This window comes from Cheilinus undulatus, linkage group 3 (assembly GCF_018320785.1).
Source record: "Cheilinus undulatus linkage group 3, ASM1832078v1, whole genome shotgun sequence".
Taxonomy (NCBI): domain Eukaryota; kingdom Metazoa; phylum Chordata; class Actinopteri; order Labriformes; family Labridae; genus Cheilinus; species Cheilinus undulatus.
Window position 1 is genome coordinate 31,944,150 of NC_054867.1, and position 19,255 is coordinate 31,963,404.

General features: G+C 37.7%; 3 protein-coding genes across 5 annotated transcripts; 1 reads left to right on the forward strand and 2 right to left on the reverse strand.

The window, feature by feature from the left end:
* Positions 1 to 1,536: 1,536 nt before the first annotated feature.
* On the reverse strand, positions 1,537 to 11,752 carry LOC121507153. Of its 3 annotated transcripts, XM_041783338.1 has the most exons (17): positions 11,639 to 11,752; positions 8,512 to 8,538; positions 8,058 to 8,345; positions 7,621 to 7,935; positions 6,985 to 7,044; positions 5,609 to 5,668; positions 5,435 to 5,500; positions 5,239 to 5,313; positions 5,049 to 5,123; positions 4,883 to 4,927; positions 4,046 to 4,135; positions 3,051 to 3,069; positions 2,906 to 2,925; positions 2,746 to 2,786; positions 2,524 to 2,593; positions 2,264 to 2,304; positions 1,537 to 2,185 (listed from the first exon to the last, which is right to left on the reverse strand). In XM_041783338.1, exons 1-17 carry the CDS (start codon positions 11,664 to 11,666, stop codon positions 2,093 to 2,095), a joined length of 1,413 nt encoding a protein of 470 aa, XP_041639272.1. In that variant the 5' UTR covers positions 11,667 to 11,752; the 3' UTR covers positions 1,537 to 2,092. The 3 variants fall into 3 exon arrangements, with proteins under 3 accessions (XP_041639272.1, XP_041639274.1, XP_041639273.1); XM_041783340.1 differs by lacking the exon at positions 8,512 to 8,538 and having other exon boundaries at positions 8,058 to 8,189; positions 11,639 to 11,740; XM_041783339.1 differs by lacking the exon at positions 8,512 to 8,538 and having other exon boundaries at positions 11,639 to 11,712.
* Positions 11,753 to 13,388: 1,636 nt separating this feature from the next.
* LOC121503944 (protein B4) lies at positions 13,389 to 14,873 on the forward strand. The gene is made up of 5 exons (XM_041778569.1): positions 13,389 to 13,592; positions 13,691 to 13,947; positions 14,026 to 14,137; positions 14,211 to 14,275; positions 14,536 to 14,873. The coding sequence occupies exons 1-5, from the start codon at positions 13,502 to 13,504 to the stop codon at positions 14,812 to 14,814; spliced, it is 804 nt and encodes a 267-aa protein (XP_041634503.1). The 5' UTR covers positions 13,389 to 13,501; the 3' UTR covers positions 14,815 to 14,873.
* Positions 14,874 to 14,974: 101 nt separating this feature from the next.
* LOC121507303 (transmembrane and coiled-coil domains protein 1-like) lies at positions 14,975 to 17,220 on the reverse strand. Its single transcript, XM_041783584.1, has 3 exons — positions 16,997 to 17,220; positions 16,768 to 16,903; positions 14,975 to 15,554 (listed from the first exon to the last, which is right to left on the reverse strand). Exons 1-3 carry the CDS (start codon positions 17,218 to 17,220, stop codon positions 15,297 to 15,299), a joined length of 618 nt encoding a protein of 205 aa, XP_041639518.1. The 3' UTR covers positions 14,975 to 15,296.
* Between the last annotated feature and the right edge of the window lie 2,035 nt (positions 17,221 to 19,255).

A 19,255-nucleotide genomic window follows, 5' to 3' on the forward strand; every position in this document is an offset into this window, starting at 1 on the left:
TGAAATCAAATACAACCCACAATGCTAAGTTATTCACTGCAAATAGAAACTCAATGAATATTTATGAACAGAGATGTAAACAGGCTTTATATTTCAACATCACATTTGTGTAACTTGCTCACTGGACCACAGTGTGACTCTATGACCCCATCAAACACCTGCATTCACTTCTTGTGGCAAGCGCTGCTTTTTGTGCCTGTGATTGAGATAAAGGGAGAGAGGCCTGTGTGTTTTAAGTTGTAGAATTGTAATGATAATATTAATATCAAATCTGTATGATATACTGTAATTTTTTAGCTGTGACCACCGGTTCAAAAACACTGCTCACCATTCAAATGAATGGCACTAATCTGCCAGGGCCAGGCTGTTAAGAACTGGCAGCTCAACCAGTCAGTTGACCCAGTTTTCTGAGGCATCACAGACATGTTTTATTGTCAAATTTATTTCCTTCAACTAAAATATGATTGTTGGAGGGTCTAGAAATGATATTTGAAAATATTTTTTATTACCTGGATGTTTGCTCTTACCCTGTGAGATTTCCAAGGAGCTGTGCAGCACTGAGTCACATCACTTTTTTCTCAGTTTTGAGATGACATTTATGTACAGTAGCGCCACCCATTGGATATAATCAATGTTACATGCACTAGACAGTGGGGTGAATGAGGATAAAAAGCCAAAATTTTCAAAGTTTTAAATACAGCAATATGGTGGTGATACAAGGTCAACTGCATGGTTACAATGCAAGTTAAAGGGTTAATGTGGAGCCAATTTGTACAATTTGCATGCAGGTGTTAGGGAATGTCATCATAAGCTTTCTTAGACTTTCTGGTGTCTGAAGATCCTAAAGGTATTAAACAAATGGAGATAACAAATAGTTGAAACCCAGCCTAACATGAAGGATCACTTAACCAACTTTGCAGTGTACATACAGTAAGTTACACACATCTTCTGCTGTCTCCTGATATCTATGGTGGTTTCACACAGGCACACTTCAGCCATAGCTGATCTGTGCCATGCTGGCTAATCCTTTATTTTTTGAATTTCATTTTGAATTTATTTATTTGATCAGGGACAATGCACAAAAAACATTAATCACATACAATGATAATATGTTATGTGCCAGGTTTTAGCAAAAATGCTAGTTTCTACCTGCAGTCCCTGGACAGGTTGATGTCACCAAAGCTGCACCAAAGCAGCAAACTGGAGTTGGTTTAAATCCTGTCAGAAAAAAGGGGTGTGCAAATGACAAAGGTTAACAGATAAGCCCCGAATGACACATTTGGCAGACATGCACAGACGCTTACTTTACAAGAGGTAATGCAGACTTTTTCCACCAGGGGGCGACAGTACTTCATCAATGTTGGTTGAGAGGACATTTAGTTCACTAATCATATTCTGTTTTTTCAGATTCATCACATTGTGCCTGTCCATTAGCAACTACACATAATACAAGGAAACTAAATAAAAATAAAAGGTTAAAAAAATACATTCTGCTAGCAAGTCAAGTCAAACTTTATTTCTATAGCACATTCCATACACAAGGCAACTCAATGTGCTTCACAATCATAGGCAAGTTATAAACAAAAGTACAGAAGAAAAAAGAAGGCAGGAAGTCAAATAAGTACAACAGACATATCACACATTCACCACACAGATTAAAGCGTACAAGCGTATACCTACAATACACAACCCCCCCCACACACACACACAAACACACACGTACAGCCACACTGTAGAACAAGCAATAAGATCTATCCATAAATTGATGCAAAGAGTAAGGTTTCCAGCTTGCTTTTGAAAGTGTTTACTGTTGGAGCCGCTCTCAGGGTGGCTGGCAGGGCTAGCAGTGTACCTGACAAACCTTTTCACATTTAGGGTATAATGTACAGCGGGTATGCTTAACTACACAAATAATAAACACGCTGTCATTCTAGATAGAAGGATGTAAACAGACATACATAATGCATTCCATTCATCAGTGTCCTTCTCTATTTTGTAATAATATACACATTAAAATAAAATTTTCAAATGTCACTAAGGTTTGAAAACAATTCATCAGGCTGTTTCTCTGTGCAGTGAAAACATGTGGGTGTTAATATGCCTGCAGGGTGCTGTACACCATGTCCTTCAGGGTTGATGGAGGTCGGTCTTCAGGGATGGTGGAGTAAACATGGTACACAGCAGACTGGAAAAGAAGAGAACCCAAAAATGATTTATATCAAATGGCAAATTTGTAAAATATTGTATTTGAGGTCTCACTTACATCTCTATTTTGGGGCTCTTCCTTGTTCAGTTTTTCAGGTCCTGCAAATAAAAGAGAACCACACACAAAAATGATCCTTTTCACAAGTTTGGCAGACTATCATCTTCATACTGCTGTCTACAGAGAGTGAGAAGAAATATAGTTTTGAGCTGTGTTTTTGTTTTTATAAACACAAAAAGTACTGAGATGATGAAACAACATCCACTCCGTTCTCTGTTTTGGTACTGAATTTATGCAGGTGTAAAATGAAAGCAGCTCACCTGCAGTCAGACAGACAGCATTAGGCACTGATGTAATCATGCAGTAGGCTTGATCACTGACAGCAGAGGACTTCAAAAAAAGAGAAATGAGAAAATGTAAGTGAAAATCATGATTCTCCTGACACACTATTTCCCTTTGATAGACGTTGCTGTTAAAGGTTTGACTTTTTAACAGGAATGTTAATGTTCAACCTAATAAGATAAGAAAATAAATATAATTACCAATCCCCTGTGGTCACTATTGCCCATGTACATGGAGTCCTCTGTAACAGTGGGTTAAATACAAGTCAGTGCAATGTAGAACCAAAACATAAATGGCAAACAAAGTATATTCTGTGTACTAAAAAATACTACAAGCCTGTTTACTAAGTGTGTACATTACCAGTGACATTTTCTTGTCCTCTGAAAAGAAAAAAAAAAAAAAAACTGTTTTATTAATGAGCGTGTCCTTATTCTGTTTATTTTGAGACCTGCTGGACAAAATCAAGCACTCCACAAATTTATGTTAAAAAATCCTAAATAATTACCTCTTATTCAGACATCTCTCTATTAGGGAAAGAGACAGAGAGAATCACAGAGTTAAGCTATGAAGCATTCAAGTTCCTTCAGTGGTCATTTAGCATTGGTTTTATTGGTTTATTCTTAGATGTGTAACTTTTAATGTCAAAAAGCAGGTGTGAAAGAGCACATACTATAATACATTTATTAAATTCATCCTCATGCTACGACAGAAAAACAAGAGTGCATGTCACCAAAAAGAGCATCATACCCACAGTGAAGCATGGTCAGTGAAGCATCCTGCTTTGGGGCTGTTTTTCTTAAGCTGGAACTGGAGTTTTAGTTAAGTTTAAGGGAATTATGAACAATCCCAAATACCAGTCACTTTCACTACAATATCTTCATGTATCTGCTAGAAAGCTGATGATAAAGAGGAATTTCACCTTTCAGCATGGCAATGAATGAAGCATGCACTAAAATGTACAAAAGACCAGCTTCACCAGAAGAAGATAAAAAGTTTTGGATGGTTCAATGAGAGCCTGGACATGAATCCTACTGAAAATCTGTGGGCTGACCTGAAAAGTGCTGTGCACAAAGAAATGCCTTCATAATCTGACTGATCCTGAGCATAGCTGCAAGGGAATGGGAATATTTTGCCAAGTGGAGTTGGATATGGTGGTAGACTAAAGTATAAATCTAGGAGAGTGCCTATTTCTGTGACCAAGTTTTTTCTAAATTTAATTATGTCCTTCTAATTTTTTCCCAATAAAACTGCATATATTATAGATTGCATTAAAGGTGGAAAAGTAAAGAGCAACAACAAAAAAACGACTTCAAAATAAAAAAAAAAGATGTTACATTCTTTACAGAATGTGTAGACTTTTCTGTAATTCTGTAAATGTGCAGCTACCTTCGCCTATCAATCTTTTTCTTTTTTGACAGTTCAACCCATGAATTTAATAAAGACATGTTCACAAACACAAGTTCACTACTGTAAAACAATAATCTTAAAACATGTTCTCACCAGTTCTTCTTTTGGTACAAAGAAGTGCCACTCCCAGCACAATAACACCCACAGCAACTCCTAAACTGGTCACTACCCACTTCCATGTTTCTGTTTGGAGGCCAAAAGAGCAGTCAGTTTCACTTTTAATTGTAACAACAAGATGACAGATCGTGTGAATTCTTGCACTGCAGATAAATATACCAATTAAGGGTGATGTTAAACTTAGTTGCGGATGCAGATTCCCCAAGAAAACTTAAATTGTATTTCATTTTCAAATTCAGGAAAAGAAGATGCTAAACATTTTCATTATAAACCCAAAAGGAAAACAAAATGTCACAGATCAAGGGAATTGTAAACATCAAATATCAGATCTTGCATTGGTTTACATTTTAAAAAAGAAAACAACAGGTGTTGAATGTTTGGTTGCTTAGAGTGAGTTTCAGAACATGAGGTTGCCTGGGCAGGAGTTCTCAAACTTTTTAGCCCGTGACCCTCCATAAAAGTACCAGAGACTGGAGACCCCCACTGACATGAAGGTGGTTGAAACATAGTTGAACACAGCCGTGCACATTAAACAATAGTTGTGTGCTGATTTACATTTCAAAGATTTTCTAACATTGTTTTCAGCATAAATCTTACCAAATTAACATGTTTTTATTTTAGCAGCAGTGACTCTTATTTTAGATTTTTAGAACTTGTTACTTGATTCCATTAAGAATTCATATAAAAATCCAAAATTAATTTGCTGTATTTTCCATCAAATCTCTTAAAGTCCATAAGACACATCTTTTGAAAAAATTGTCTTCATTATTTTTTTTTAAATTAAACTATCTAATAACTGAATAGTTTTTTCACCTGGTGTTGGCTGAGCAGGTGTAGTAGAGACAGGAGGTGGTCTGTCTGTTGGCAAACATGGTGAGAAAAGATTTTTTTCAATGTTCAGTTTCTGTTGAGTTTTGGTGTATTAAATAGTTCATTTATCACAGCAAAAACAGGAGTGACTTGTTAAAAATACTGTCACCTGGTGTTGTCTGAGCAGGTGTTAGAGAAGTAGAGACAGAAGCAACAGCTACTGGTGGACTATCTGTCGGCAAACCTGGTCAAAAAAGATTTTTTTTAAATATTCAGTTACTGTTGAGTTTTGTTGTATTAAACAGTTCATTTATCACAGCAAAAACAGGAATGATTTGTTAAAAAAAAATATTTGTCACCTGGTGTTTTTTGAGCAGGTGTTAGAGAAGTAGAGACAGGAACATCAGCTACTATTTGACTATCTGCTGGCAAACCTGGTCAGAAAAGGATTTGTTTTTTAAACATTCAGTAACTGTTGAGCTTTGATGCATTACATTGTTTGTTTAGCACCACAACAACCGCGAGGAATTGTTTAAAACACAGTCATTATGTCACCTGAGGTTGGTGTCACTGATGTCCCAAGGGTGGAGATAATGTTACTTGTGGTTCCAATAGTTGGAGCTGGTGAATGAAAATACTCCTCAAAATCATAGAGCTTGTCATAAACTCTTATACACATTATTTCTGTTTCATTACAGTCACAGATTAATACACCCATAATTTTATTACCTGATGTGTGTTTTGTTGTGGTAACAGGGGTTGAAGTAACAGACCCGTCAACATTCAGCTCTGGGCAAAAGAACATTTTAAAAAGTCACATTTGTGTAAATTGTGATGATGATCAGTTATTAAAATGTTAAAAAATGTTTCCATCATATTAAAATAAAAGAAGACAAAGTCATGAGATCATATGGTCATATTAAACTGTCATGATAGCAGAGTTTAAATCATATTTACATAAACTTTACACAGTCAAAATCCACTTTTATTCTCATGTCAGCAGATATGGTACAGCAGTGAATCATGAGCTCAGTGAGACTCAACAGTGTTTTTTTTTTTTGTTTGTTTTTTTTGCATGCCACTATAGGAAAGCAGTGTTATGTGGCAGTGACTGTGGCATGACTCCAGGGGAACACTGCCATGCAGCAGGAAGCATTGACATTACGCTAGAAATTTGTGGATTATGTTGTGGCTGATAGCATACCATTAGGGGGCTAACATCACATGCCTGCCATCTGTTACATCAGTACCACCCACCTTCCATCTCCATGTTGGATATTTTTATTAATGCATGTTGTATTGATGTACTGAAAGGTGTTTTCTGTATCTCCATGATGACAGTAATTTCACATACGGTCTATCCTTCAAATATTATCAGTTAGATAACACATTGTTGTTAATTAATGACTGTAACTGAAAAGGAAGTGACGAATGCTGTGCAGACTGGTGTAATATTGCATAAATAGGACCACTGAAGAGATCTAATCTATGTTAGCTGGGATGAGAAATACTACAGATTTGTTGTTATAATTGACAACGATACAAAATTGCTGTCATCAACCAAAAAAAATGAAACCTCTGAATGCATGTGTACAACATGTGTTTATCTACATATCATCAAAACCGGGCCACACCCTCTCATTACAATTAGTAATGATGTCAGTTTTTCATCATAGATCAGTGCCTCTGAAATTTTACAAATTTCAAAGCAATTAAAAATGTCCATGCTGACTACAACAGTTACATTTTAGATAATGTGACAAATACATATTTTTTTCCTTTCTTGAAAGTAGGAATTTTGGAGACAAGAGGTTATGGCCCGGCACTGACAATATGCAGTATAAATGTCAGATGGCTGGCATCAGGTGCTGGCCGCATAATGGAATGACAATTACCATGATATAATTTACAAAGTCTCTGGCATATGGGAATGCTTACTGCTGTATGGCACTGCCTAGTGCCACATAACAATGCTGCCCTAGTGGCATGGCCATGTTTATCTTGCCATCACTACAAGCAGACAAAGAGTTAAGTTCACAAGCTACAATAAAAGAGATGGATTTGAACCTGATTCAATGTATATTTTAATGTAGAGCAAACCCTACCTGTGGTCACAGTGCATGCAGGCAAAGTTGAGGTCATCCTTGTCTCTTCTTCCAGAAAATCTAGCATAAATGGAAGATTTAATCAGAACACATGAATACTTTAACTTTGTTTGATATAATCAGCTGCCTGCACAAGTGGGTATTCTCTAAATTTATGCCACAACTTTTTAGTGATACATCAAACAAAGAATAAATGGCTGGTGTTAGAGACGTCTATTGTGTATTTGGTCAACACACTTAAATATAGGCCTTCCGTAGTTGCATATTGACACTCAACTACTGGTACTTGACTTCAGGTGGTAATTTGATTATTCTTAAATTATGATAAAGAAAGCAAGCTGAAATAAAGTAGCACCACAGCTTTGTTTATGTTCCATGTCAGAGAACAACAAAGTATGGCCCATGCTATACAAAAAAATCAGCACACTACTGAACAATCTGCATCAGAGGGGATTTAGAGGTGGGCATACTCGATGAAGACTACCTTCATATATCCCGTAAAACACCACTGGAAGTCAGGGCACAAACCCAGCTGTTGAACGGTGTGTCTTTAATTTCACACAGCCTAAATCTGTTTGATCTATGTCAGTAGACGTGGTGCAGCAGTGAATCATGAACTCATAGTTTTAGACTCACCCTTCAAGCTGTATCCATCACTACGAGGAGACAAATAGTTGGGTCCACTTCCTAATGTGTGATCACAGCTGGCATCCTTTTGTTGAACTGAACACAGCCACCTCAGCAAATCATCCACTGTGAGAAAAAACTGGCAGAATGACTGTTTCTTTGAGTTTGTTTTACTCTTCACTTTTGTTGTTTCAACTGGATGTCTTGCTTCTCCAAGGTACAGGTTACATGTGGTGTCATGATGAGCAGATCCAGGCAGAGAGCAGGTGAAGATGACAGAATCACCAGGAGAATGATGGAGACTCAACTCTGGTTTTCCAGGAACTGTAAAGGATGAATGAAGAGTCATGAAATGTGACATTCTGCAATCACACAAGTAGAATAACATTTTTAAAATGCTTTCCAATCGAGTCATTTTGTCAAAGTATAGAAAAGCAGTCACTCACTGTTTATGGCAATGGAGGATGGGTCACTGTATGGAGATGGGGACTTTATATCACCAAGCTTTTCAGTGTAAAAACAGGTTACTTTGATCACTGCAGGTGAACTCTGATGAGACATCAACAGTAGGTCACTTCCTGTCAGAGTGTGCAGACAAGACAGGATCCTGACTGTCTCTCCAAATTTGTAATAACACTGAGATACAGATGATGGAGCCATACAGTTCAGTGTGACAGAGTCTGTTTCGTAGATTGCTGCTTTATTTATTATCAGTTTAGGTTGAGGAGGAGATGCTGAAATAAATAGGTAAATAAAAGGTTACATAAGATTTAAAAAGTTTGTTCTATCCAAAATAAATTAAATAAAAAATACAAGGTTTAAACTTGTCAGCTGAGTAGCAGACTTTTTTCCAAAATGGTGGTAACAGCACAGCTTAATATGACAACAGCTCAGACTCACCTTGTACTTGAATCTCATAAAAGAAACCTGCTGGAAACAAAAAGTCTTAACAAAAAATACAACTTAACAAAATAACACTATAAGTTAATATTCTACTCCATGGGTGTCAAACTCAAGGTGCGGGGGCCAAATCCGGCCCATGGTACAGTAACACCTGGCCCAAAGGATCATATCATATTTTTATTATGTCCCATACCGGTATGACTTCTGGAGATTTCCTGCACTTTAAAAATGTAATTTTAACATTGATGGTTTAAAATATGTTTAAGTTGAAAAAATTGACAAAGTAAAGAGCAAAAAAAATAAGATAGAAATTCACGAATATAGGAAAACGTTTATTTTATATCATACTTTCAATTTTGTACCTTACGATAAACTTTCCTACACTTTCCTACACACTGACAGTTTAGATGCAAAATTCTAAATTTTAAATCACATTTTTACCCTTTTCAGGCATTATTTCCAATTTGATTTTAGGTTTTGACCATTTCAACTCCTAACTTTGACTTAATTTCCTTATTTTGACCTTTTCACCTTCTAATTGAAAATTCTATCTTACATTTTGACCTTTATAACTCTCAGTTTTGACATTCTATCCCATGTATTTGCCTATTTAAAACATTATTTTGACTCTAAATTTTGTGTTTTCAGCTTTTGAACTTTTTTCAATATCACAATTATGACAAAGGGCTCTATTTTCGTAGACCAGGCGCGGGTGCGGGGCACCTGCCCTGCGCCGCTCCTGCTCCGTGCCAACGGGGTGTGTCCAGGTCATTTTGCAATTTTCGTACATGGCGCAGTCCGGCGCAGCCCGGCGCCCCCACGCCTCCATCCCTCCCACCGGCGCAAGTGGCAAAGAGGGAGGAGAGAAGGCGTGAGTGGGTTTAACACAGCCGAGTGTAATCTTCACCAATCAAATGAACGCCTCTCCTCGCCTTTAAATGCGCTGCGGGCAAGGCGCAGTGCCAATTTCACCTTGCCACCACCATGGACGAAGACAGCAGCAGCAGCTCCAGGCGTCAAAACTTCTCCCAGGAGGAAACTGATGTGCTGGTCCAGGAGGTCCAAGCTCACAGTACCAGAATATATGGTAATGCTAACAGACCTCCAGGGCTGGTGATGCAAAAACTGCCTGGGAGGAAGTTACTAATATTGTCAATCAAGTTTGCCCAGATATTCTGAGAACCGCTGCCCAATGTAAAAAAACGGTTCAATGATGTAAGGAGAAGGGCCAAAAAAAAAGCTGTCAGAGCAAAGAAGGCACACAGTGGCCACCGGGCTGCGCATCAGAGGCCACGATGCACGTCACCGTGTGGACCACCTCACGACCACCTCGCGAGACAGATGTAACCTGTTCCTGTGTCATGAATAGGAGTACAAAATTAAGTGACAATTACATTAAACACAGCAGCAGGCTAATCCAGGCATCATGCTTGTGATCCATCTGCATTCCTGATCTGTCATCGCCAAATAGGAGAGCCTTTGGTGATATATTCTCTCCTGGTATCTCCTCCTCATCCTCCTCGCAATAATGTACTCCATCTTTTTAGATCACGTTAAGAATAAAGATTAAAACAGAGAAATATGGGCAATCACAGGTAAATCCTTAAGACACTGACTGACTTACATTTATTCAGCGTCTATCTCTTTTTTCTTTTCTTTTGAATTTCATGAGATGAGAGAAGCCGAATATATACTCGGTATCTGATGCTGTGGCTGTTTGTGGTTGGCTGAGAGATGTGAACTCGTTAGTTTTTATCACTCCAAGCTGCCATCAGGTTGAGTTTCAATTACGCGTGACAAACATCTTTGATCTGACATCAGATGTGACGGGACAATTTATATAGATACAAATGTATATGCTGGTTCAGACGGTTACATTAAATAGTGTTACATTAAATGTCTGATACATTAAATAGTGGTTATAAATGTGCGCACCTCCACGGCAGCTCTGACCCTGCCATACACACAAAACCAGCAGAAACTGACCTCAACAGTAGAAGGATGAAATTAAAGACTAATGTGATATTGATACATTTGTGTGAAATAATCAAACTACACATTTCACAACATATAACATATATGAAGGATATATTTGAAAAAACAAAAAAAGAGAGGAAAAATTTACATTGATGCCCGAGGGAGTGCATGAAAGCACGCACGCACGCATGCGCGAGCGTGCCCACACACATAGCTTTTATTATTGAATCGATCATATTCTGTCATTGTGAAACAAACCCTACATGTTATTATGATATCTATTCACATAAACAATAAGGCGGACAGTAACTGTGCTCCCAAAATGTGCCATACAAATAAAGTTTTACATTTATAATAATTGTAATTAAAATGACATGATCAATGACATGATCGCTTTTGGCGCATTCGGTGCATCCGTGTCCCCCTCTGCCTCCGTCACCACACCGCTCAGGAGGGATTCCCTCATGATCCCCGCCAGCTAGTCGTCTGTGGGGATGAGCTCCGATGTGCCCTTTCCTCCACCTGAGACACAGACACTCCTCTATGGAGAGCAATGCTCCTTTTCGCCTCCACTTTTATGTCGGACCATTTCTTTTTTACCTCAGCCACAGTCCGACCCTCTGAGGCAACATTATTTACAGTATCAGCCACATGCTTCCACTGTTTTGACCTTTTGAATTAATAATTTTAACTTTTATCTCAGATTTGGAGCCTTTAAATGCATCATTTTAATTTTTTTAACTCTCAGAATCATTTATCATCGGTGCTAAGTTGGTTGACAGTTTACGGTTAAATGTTGACGTTGTTAGGTTCTCAAGACAGATCTGAATTCTGAATCCATTTCCTGCTGTGACTGAGTTTGACACCCCTATTCTACTTGATTGACAAGTGTTTCACTTCTTCTAGAAAGTTGTTTAAAACATTGTAGTTTTCAGTTTGAAAAAAATCATAAAAATGCACAGAAATAAGAACACCATTCAGGAAACGGCAAAACATACATATGCAGTGAGTAACATGCTAATACACAAAGGTAATACACATATACAATACACATATTACACATTCCTGTCATGTACTTTATTCAGAACTAAAGTATGAGTTCAATTTTATCAGTCTAGATGTATAAACAAGAAGAGGTTTTACTTACATATGAGTACAAATAAGTTGCCGGTCATGATGAAGCTGAGTATGTTGAACAGAACACTAAAGACAACACTTGCGTGTCTTTGTAGACTTCAACATATTAAAGTGTCTTTTGCGGAACTTGCCATCAGGAAAACCACAACTCACCGCAGAGCTGAATTAGATGAACAACAAGGTCACAGAAACTCATCACACACAATCTAGAGAAATGTACTTCACACTTGAGTTATTTTTACATTGAAGGTTTACCTTTCAGCTATATTTGAACACGTTGGTTTAAGAATTGTCATGCGATGCTCTATGCAGCAAGCTGCAGCAATAATTTCACCTTAAATAGTCATATGATTATGTATACCTTTTCCAGTCATGCGTCTACACATGTGCGAGCTTGGTTTGTCTGAATCATTTTACTGCTGTACCTACCTACAGTACATGCTCTTTAGTATTTTTCACAAACAACTGAGATACTGTTATATTTTTGTTAATTTTTATTTAACTACTACTTAAATCGCTCCTGTCTAAAGCAGTAAGGTTAAAACGGGTAAAACAGCAAATAAAAGATATAACTTGAAGTTTCCTGGAGTCTCTTTCAGCTCTGTTGTTTCAAATTTATACAAGTTATATGATTTATGTTCTCTCACACTGCAAACATTTCATAAAATGTGCAAGGGAGTTTACTAAGTCGATGATTTTTTTGGGGGAAATGATTACATTTATTAAAAATAAGTATATTTTAAAAACTTTTTCAAAATAAAAGTTAAAAAGAGTAAGGCAGACAGAGCACAGGTATTAAGCTGACTTTTTTCACAGAAAAAAATACTATATAAATATTTTTTGTCCAATTAACAATAGTTACTTTTGACCAAGTATGGATACTGGACAAGATCATTCCTTTCTTAATAAACTTAGGCTGATATCAAATGTTTTGGGCTACATCAATAACCTTTTCAATTTAATCCACTGATAAGCAGTTTAGGGGTAAAAGTAATTTGTTTGAGTACTCAGATTACTTGTTCTGATGTAACAAGTAACATAAGGCATTGTTTTTACAATTCAAGTAATCCATTATTAGTTAGGCTACCTTTTGCATAAAAGTTATGTTACTAAAAGAATAATCTCCAACAGCCCTCCTAGAAGAATCTGCTGTTTGCCCTTCTTTCTTTATGCACGTTGGTACATAGCAGCGGCTGTCAGTACGAGCACATTTCAAGCTTACTGAGCTAGTGAGAAGGCAGGGCTAACAGCTTTATACTGTAAAATGATCCCTTTCAAGTTGGATTTTTGGATGAAAGGGACGAGAACAGTATCACAGAGAAACATGTTTAAAAGCTCCTGTTGTTTTAAATCAATGCCGTTCTATACATTCATTTCAGTGGTACAGAATTTTCAAACTGAGCCTTTTGGGTTTAGCTCAAGCCTTTCCACGATATTTTTAACGTCTTTCAAAATTAATTAGATTATTTCCTCATTTTCAGGTACAATACCAATTACCAGCTTTGCCACAATACATTTTAGCATCTTTAGTGAAATAGGCTCATTGCTAACCTTTTCAGCATTAGCTTCTTAGTTTCTGTAAAGCTTTGTTTTTCTTAGGCTATCAGTAAGTGAAGAATGAAAACACGACTTGGGGTAAAACATTAAATTCAAACACGACCCGACTGCGGACAGCTTTTTTTCCTACGGTCCCTGAAGGCTTTAATTAACCTCTGATGATTTGCACCTGGCGTGATTAGCTTCACCTGGTCTCGTTTTACCGGAAGCGACCTCATAAAGACAGACACTGGGGACTTTTAGCATCCCTCTTTTAAACTTTAATTATCCTGTTCTCAGAAGAGTCCTTAGTCATTTCACATTTTTACTTTTAGTAATGCCTCCTAAAAGGCAAGCAGCAGACTCTACCGAGGCTCCTTCGTCCTCCAGCGATGCTCCAAAGGAAGAGAAAGTTGAGAAAAAATCAGGTCTGGTCCTACATTTTTAAGTCAAATATCGAAGTAATTTTCGCCCATTTAAAATGTTCTACCTTTAACAAATGTTAAACTTTACTATTTCCCCATAGATGCTGCGGCGCTGAGCAAACCTGAGGCTCACCCCTCTACAGCCATCATGGTGAGAGAAGCACTCAAGGAGCTGGACTCACGTAAAGGCGTGTCGTCACAGGCCATACAGAGCTACATCAAACAGAAATACCCCTCCATCGATTCGGTTCGGTTGAAGCACTTGGTCCGTAGAGCTCTGAGGAAGGGGATCGAGACTGGCACGTTGGTGCGTCCTGCCAACTCCAACTTCACCACAGGCGCAATGGGAAGATTCAGGGTAAGACGCCAAACAGTTTGCTCAAAGCGAGTGACTTTAATTCATTAAACTGTCTATTTGTGTTCTTCGTTGCTTAAGCTTCCACCAAAGGTCAAAGAGGCAAAGAAGGCAAAAACTGAGAACACAGATCCAAATGTTCAGAAGGAGCCCAAAACAACCAAGGATGGAGCTGCAAAGCCCAAAAAAGCAGGTATGAATGTAAGGATTTGCAGTCAAGCGTTATGGACATTTGAAATATTTTAATGGCATGTTATCTCTAAAAGGTACCAAAAAAGGAGGTAAACAAGGAAAGAAAGAAACAGAGGGCGAGCAAGCTAAGACTAAAGAGGTGAGGCTTTTCTTTTTGATATTAGTGTTTCCTTTTGAAGGCTGACATTGTATGCTTAGCAGATGACAGTTTAAAATTGAATCAAAATGTTTTAATAAAGTCATGGGGAACAGTTGTGGCTTTTGCTGAATTAGATATTGTTTATGGGTTGCATAAGCAGTCTGTTATTGAATTGTCACTTAAAATTCAAATTTAAATGGAAATCTAAACTCAAGTCTTCAGCGTAACAGTTGTTCTGATCAACTTTTTTCCATTTTTAGGACTCAAAACCTGCTAAAAAGTCCAAGAAAGATAAGGCACCTGCATCAAAACCTGCTGCAGCAAAGAAACCGAAAGCTAAAAAAACTTCTGAGAAAGGAGGTGGAGAGGAAGCCTCTGATTCTACCAAAACCAAAGCAGCAAAGACCAAAGAGACGGCGAAGACTGCAAAGGAGCCAAAGACAGGAAAAGCTTCCCAGAGTAAGGCTGCTAAAGCAGGGAGTGATGCCCCTGCTCCTAAAGCCCCTGCAGGGAAACGAGGGAAGAAGGCAGCAGAGTAAAGTTATGGTTCTTAAATGTTTTATACTGTTTTGTATTTGCAATAAAATCTTAATTTGGAGCTTCTGTCTGATTTTAACTTTAATGCCCATTAACTTGGTAAAACTTGTGCCTGATTTTGATCAAAAGGCAAGAAATCTGGGAGTCACAAAGACGCTTTAAATCTGACCATTTAAAATGTACTTCATTACATTCATTTTAATTTTGGGGTTGCACTTTTTCAGGTGTTAAATGTGCAGTTTTATCCTATCATAGCACTAAGACTGTTTACTTCCCATCGCATTATAGCTGTCTACAATTGTTTACTGTTGTGATGCCAAAGTTGCATTAGGTTCCCAAATACAATGACATGTCTTAAAGGGTGAAACGTGTGCTGACATGTGGATAAAGGTTTAAATACTAACAGTTCCACTAGATTCCTGAAAGATACCAGTTAAATCAGATGAGACAATTACTCCTTATGGCATACAAAGGGCAGAAATATCTAGGACAACCCAACAGTCTGCAGAGGCAAGAGACCATAAAGCAGTGCGAGAGGGATGTCCCAGCATGCCTTCATCAGGGGAATACCAAAGTTGACCATAATAGATGCACATATTAGGACTGCGGTAAGTGCTAGCAGCACGCTAATTAACTGTCCAACACGACGTTCAGCAGTGTCATGCTCCAAACCTTCATGCCGTTCAGTGTTCTGCTGTTGTTCCAACCTGAAGAGACTTATCTCACATGCCTCCAGCGCCTCCTGCAGGTCAGAGATAAAACTGAAACTGTACTCCTACACAACTTTCACTGACATTTGCTTAAAATATCCTTTTTTATTGATCTTATGTAATATTCTAATTTTCTGAGACACTGAATTTTGGGTTTTCATTATCTGTAAGCCATAATCAACATTTCAAGAAATAAAGGCTTGAAATATTTCACTCTATGTGTAATGAGTCAATATAATATATGGGTTTCACTTTCTGAAATGAGTGACAAAAATACTGAACTTTTTCACAATATTCAGATTTTTTGAGATGTACCTGTATGTTACAATTTTTACATCAATGAAACATAAATTGTGCAGTTATAAAGGAAGTCTAGAAGTCGTGATGTGGATTCTGTTCAAAACATGGTCACTTGGCTTGGAAATAAAAAACCAGTAGGATAATGTCAGTGAATATTGTGATTCAGTGGAAGTTTCTCCACAACCAATATTCAGTTACCAAAAAAATGACCTGTAACCAAATAATCCTTCAGATTTTAGGACTCTTTGAGACAGTAGACCCTGCTTGCTTTATCCAATTGTTACAGTAAATCAGCATTAATAATGCAGCAATACTCAGATGTGACTTATATAATCGTGTTCAAAACAATAGCAGTATGTTTACTGTCTTCACAGTGTACCGTTGCTTCAATTCAGGGTTTGGGGGTTGTCTGATAAACTGTCTCTTCTTCTAAGTTTTCCCCTCTCAAATCAACCTTATAATCAAAGTCTCTGATCTTCTGAACAATGTCTGTAATGACCCATTTATTCATATTTTCAGAGACAAATGCCCTATAACAAGCATGTACAACATTTTTACAGAGCGAATGACCTCACTAATTGAACTCCACACTGCTATAATTTTGAAAATTCATTATCCTGGGAAGCAATCTTAATTCAATTAATGATTCTGTTACACAGACTCAGCGGCATATATGCCATGACATATATGCCATGACTGTTGGGTCTGTTGTTATGACTCTACTACACCTACTATAAATGATTTGCAGTGTAGAAATATAATTTCTACCAAAAACAGTGATTGATCTAGTAGGTGAATTTGGACTGGTATATTTTGAATACAGTTGTAAATCACTGTTGATTCCATTGAGCCTACATATACTGGCTCACTTTGGCTACAATTAATGTCACGAAAATCACCTGTGCATTTCTTGCTATATATCTAAAGATCTGCTAAAAAACTTACATGAACATCCATTGAAATTTCCTTATCCAGGAAAGCAGTCTTCTCCTTCATGACAGCCAGCTCCTGTTTCAAGATCATACTTTCAGTCCAGTGCAGTTCAAACAAGTCGTTAAGCTGTGCCTCCAAAAGCTGACACCTACAGTATAATCACACCACCACAAAACAGATTAAACATGTGCTGGTGACTCTCAACATACCTAAGGAGCCCCTTGTAGAAAGGATATGGTACCTGTGCCGTTCCTGCTGTAGAGCATGCACAAGCTTGAAGTATTTATGTTGATACATGGCTTGAAAGTTTTGAAAGGATTCCTCGAGGTGAACTTGGTAATCCCTAAACTCTTGAATCTCGTGTTTCAGAGCATTAAAGCCTGAGTCCTGGTCAGGGTCAGGGTCTTGGCCGTACTTCTGGCTTAACCGCAGATGTTTGCTCTTTGAGGTCTTTTTCCGCCCCATGATGACCACCTTTATTGCCCTGAGTTGTACTTAATATTTTCAGGGGATTAAAGGGCTGGACAAATACGTGTCACCTACACAGACAAGGATGGTTAAAAATGTGAGTGTTTTAGTGAATAAAACACACTCCAGATCCATACAATAGAAAACAAGACTGCGTGATGGTCCCTACACAGCTAGAACCCAAACACCTGAAGTCACTAATGATGCTCCCAATGTATAGCTCATTCAACTGATACAAGATATTGGTAAAAGGTTGGATAAAGTTAAAAATATGCTTTATGTAACATGACTCAATTAATTAATACTTGTGGAAATAGGGAATTCTTACCTGATTCACACGAAGTTAGTACGTAATTTTTATCCTTCAGTCTTTCACATAAGGAACAGTTCTAATCAGAACACTTCGCTAATTTTAGCCACTATACTGTATGTTTAAATTATCGTGCGTTAATATTTCAACTCAGTCCAGCTAGTATGGTATTACTTTTCCAAAAACACCGACATTCAGCTATTACTGAGTGAAAAATATACAGACAGTCATAAACCCTGCAAAAAAAAGAGAAAACGGTACGTTTAACGTTACTGTTAGCAGTTAGCTACAAAAAAAAAAAAAAAAAAACTGTCCCAACCGTTGGAGTTTCATTTTGACACGCAACGGTAGGACTGACGGATGAAGAGCAAAGTGAAACTAGATTTACAATCGACGTTATCAAGATACTTTTAATAATCATGATTAAAAACTATTTTTAGTTGTTGGATATTATTAATGGATATTTTGTTTAGCATGAAGGCTTCACATCTATGAATTTACATATACCTGCAGCAGGAACACTGTACAGCTGTACTGTACATTACAGGTACAAAAAAAAAAAAAAAAATATCGTGAAAAGCCCATTTTATTATCTAATTCAAGAAGTGAAACCTCTATATATTCTTGATTCAGCCTTACAAATGGAAATATTTCATGACTTTTCACCCATCTCAAAATATTTGAATAAACCAGTTCAAAAAAGGATTAATAAAACATAATTGTTGACCTATCGGAAAATTATGCTCATCTGTGCACTCATTACCTGTTTGGAACTCCTGCACAAATTACTGCTTCTATGTGACGTGGCATAGTCAGTCAGTCTATGGCACTGCTGGGGTGTGATGAAGCCCAGGTTGCTTTGATAGCAGCTTTCAGCTTGCCTGTATTGTTGAGTCTGGTGTCTTCTGCCTCTTTGCAATACCACAGAGATTCTCTGTGGATTTCAGGTCAGGCCAGTTGGCTTGACAATCTTGCACAGCAATACTATGGTCAGAAAACCAGTAGCGGTAGTTTTGGCTTCACTGTGGGTAGGTGCCAAGTCCTACAGGAAAAGGAGATCAGAATCTCCACAAATTTCTCAGGAGCTCTAAAATTTCCTGTTAGATGGCTGACAGCTGACAGATGGCTGACTCTGGACTTTATAAAGTAAAGTGGACTAACAGAAGCAGACATGTTACCCCAAACCATCACTGACTGTAGAAACTGGGGGAAAAAATGAACTTCAAGCACATTGGATTCTGTGCTTCTTACATCTTTCTCCAGACACTGGGATCTTAATTTCCAAATGAAAAGCAAAATTTACTTTAATCTGAAAACAGGACTTTGGACCACTGAGCAACAGTCCAGTTCTTTTCTCCTTAGTCCAGGTAAGAAGCTTATAATGTTGTCTGTGGTTCAGGGTTGGCTTGACACGGAGAACAAGACATTTCAATGTGTGCAGGGGCTCTTGATAGAGTCCAGCCTTAATCCACTCCTTGTGATGCTCCCCTACATTTCTCGAATCTGCTTTGTTTAAAAACCTAGTGAATGCTGTCCTCACCCCTGTTGTACACTTTTCTTACCACACTTTTCCCTTCCAGTCAACTTTCTATAAAAGCTGTACAGCATTACCATAGGATCTATGGAAATTTAAGTTTCTGAAGTAAATCACAGGAAAAAAAATTATTTTGCATGGTATTCTAATTTTTTAAGATACACCTGTATATTCCACACATAGTCTAT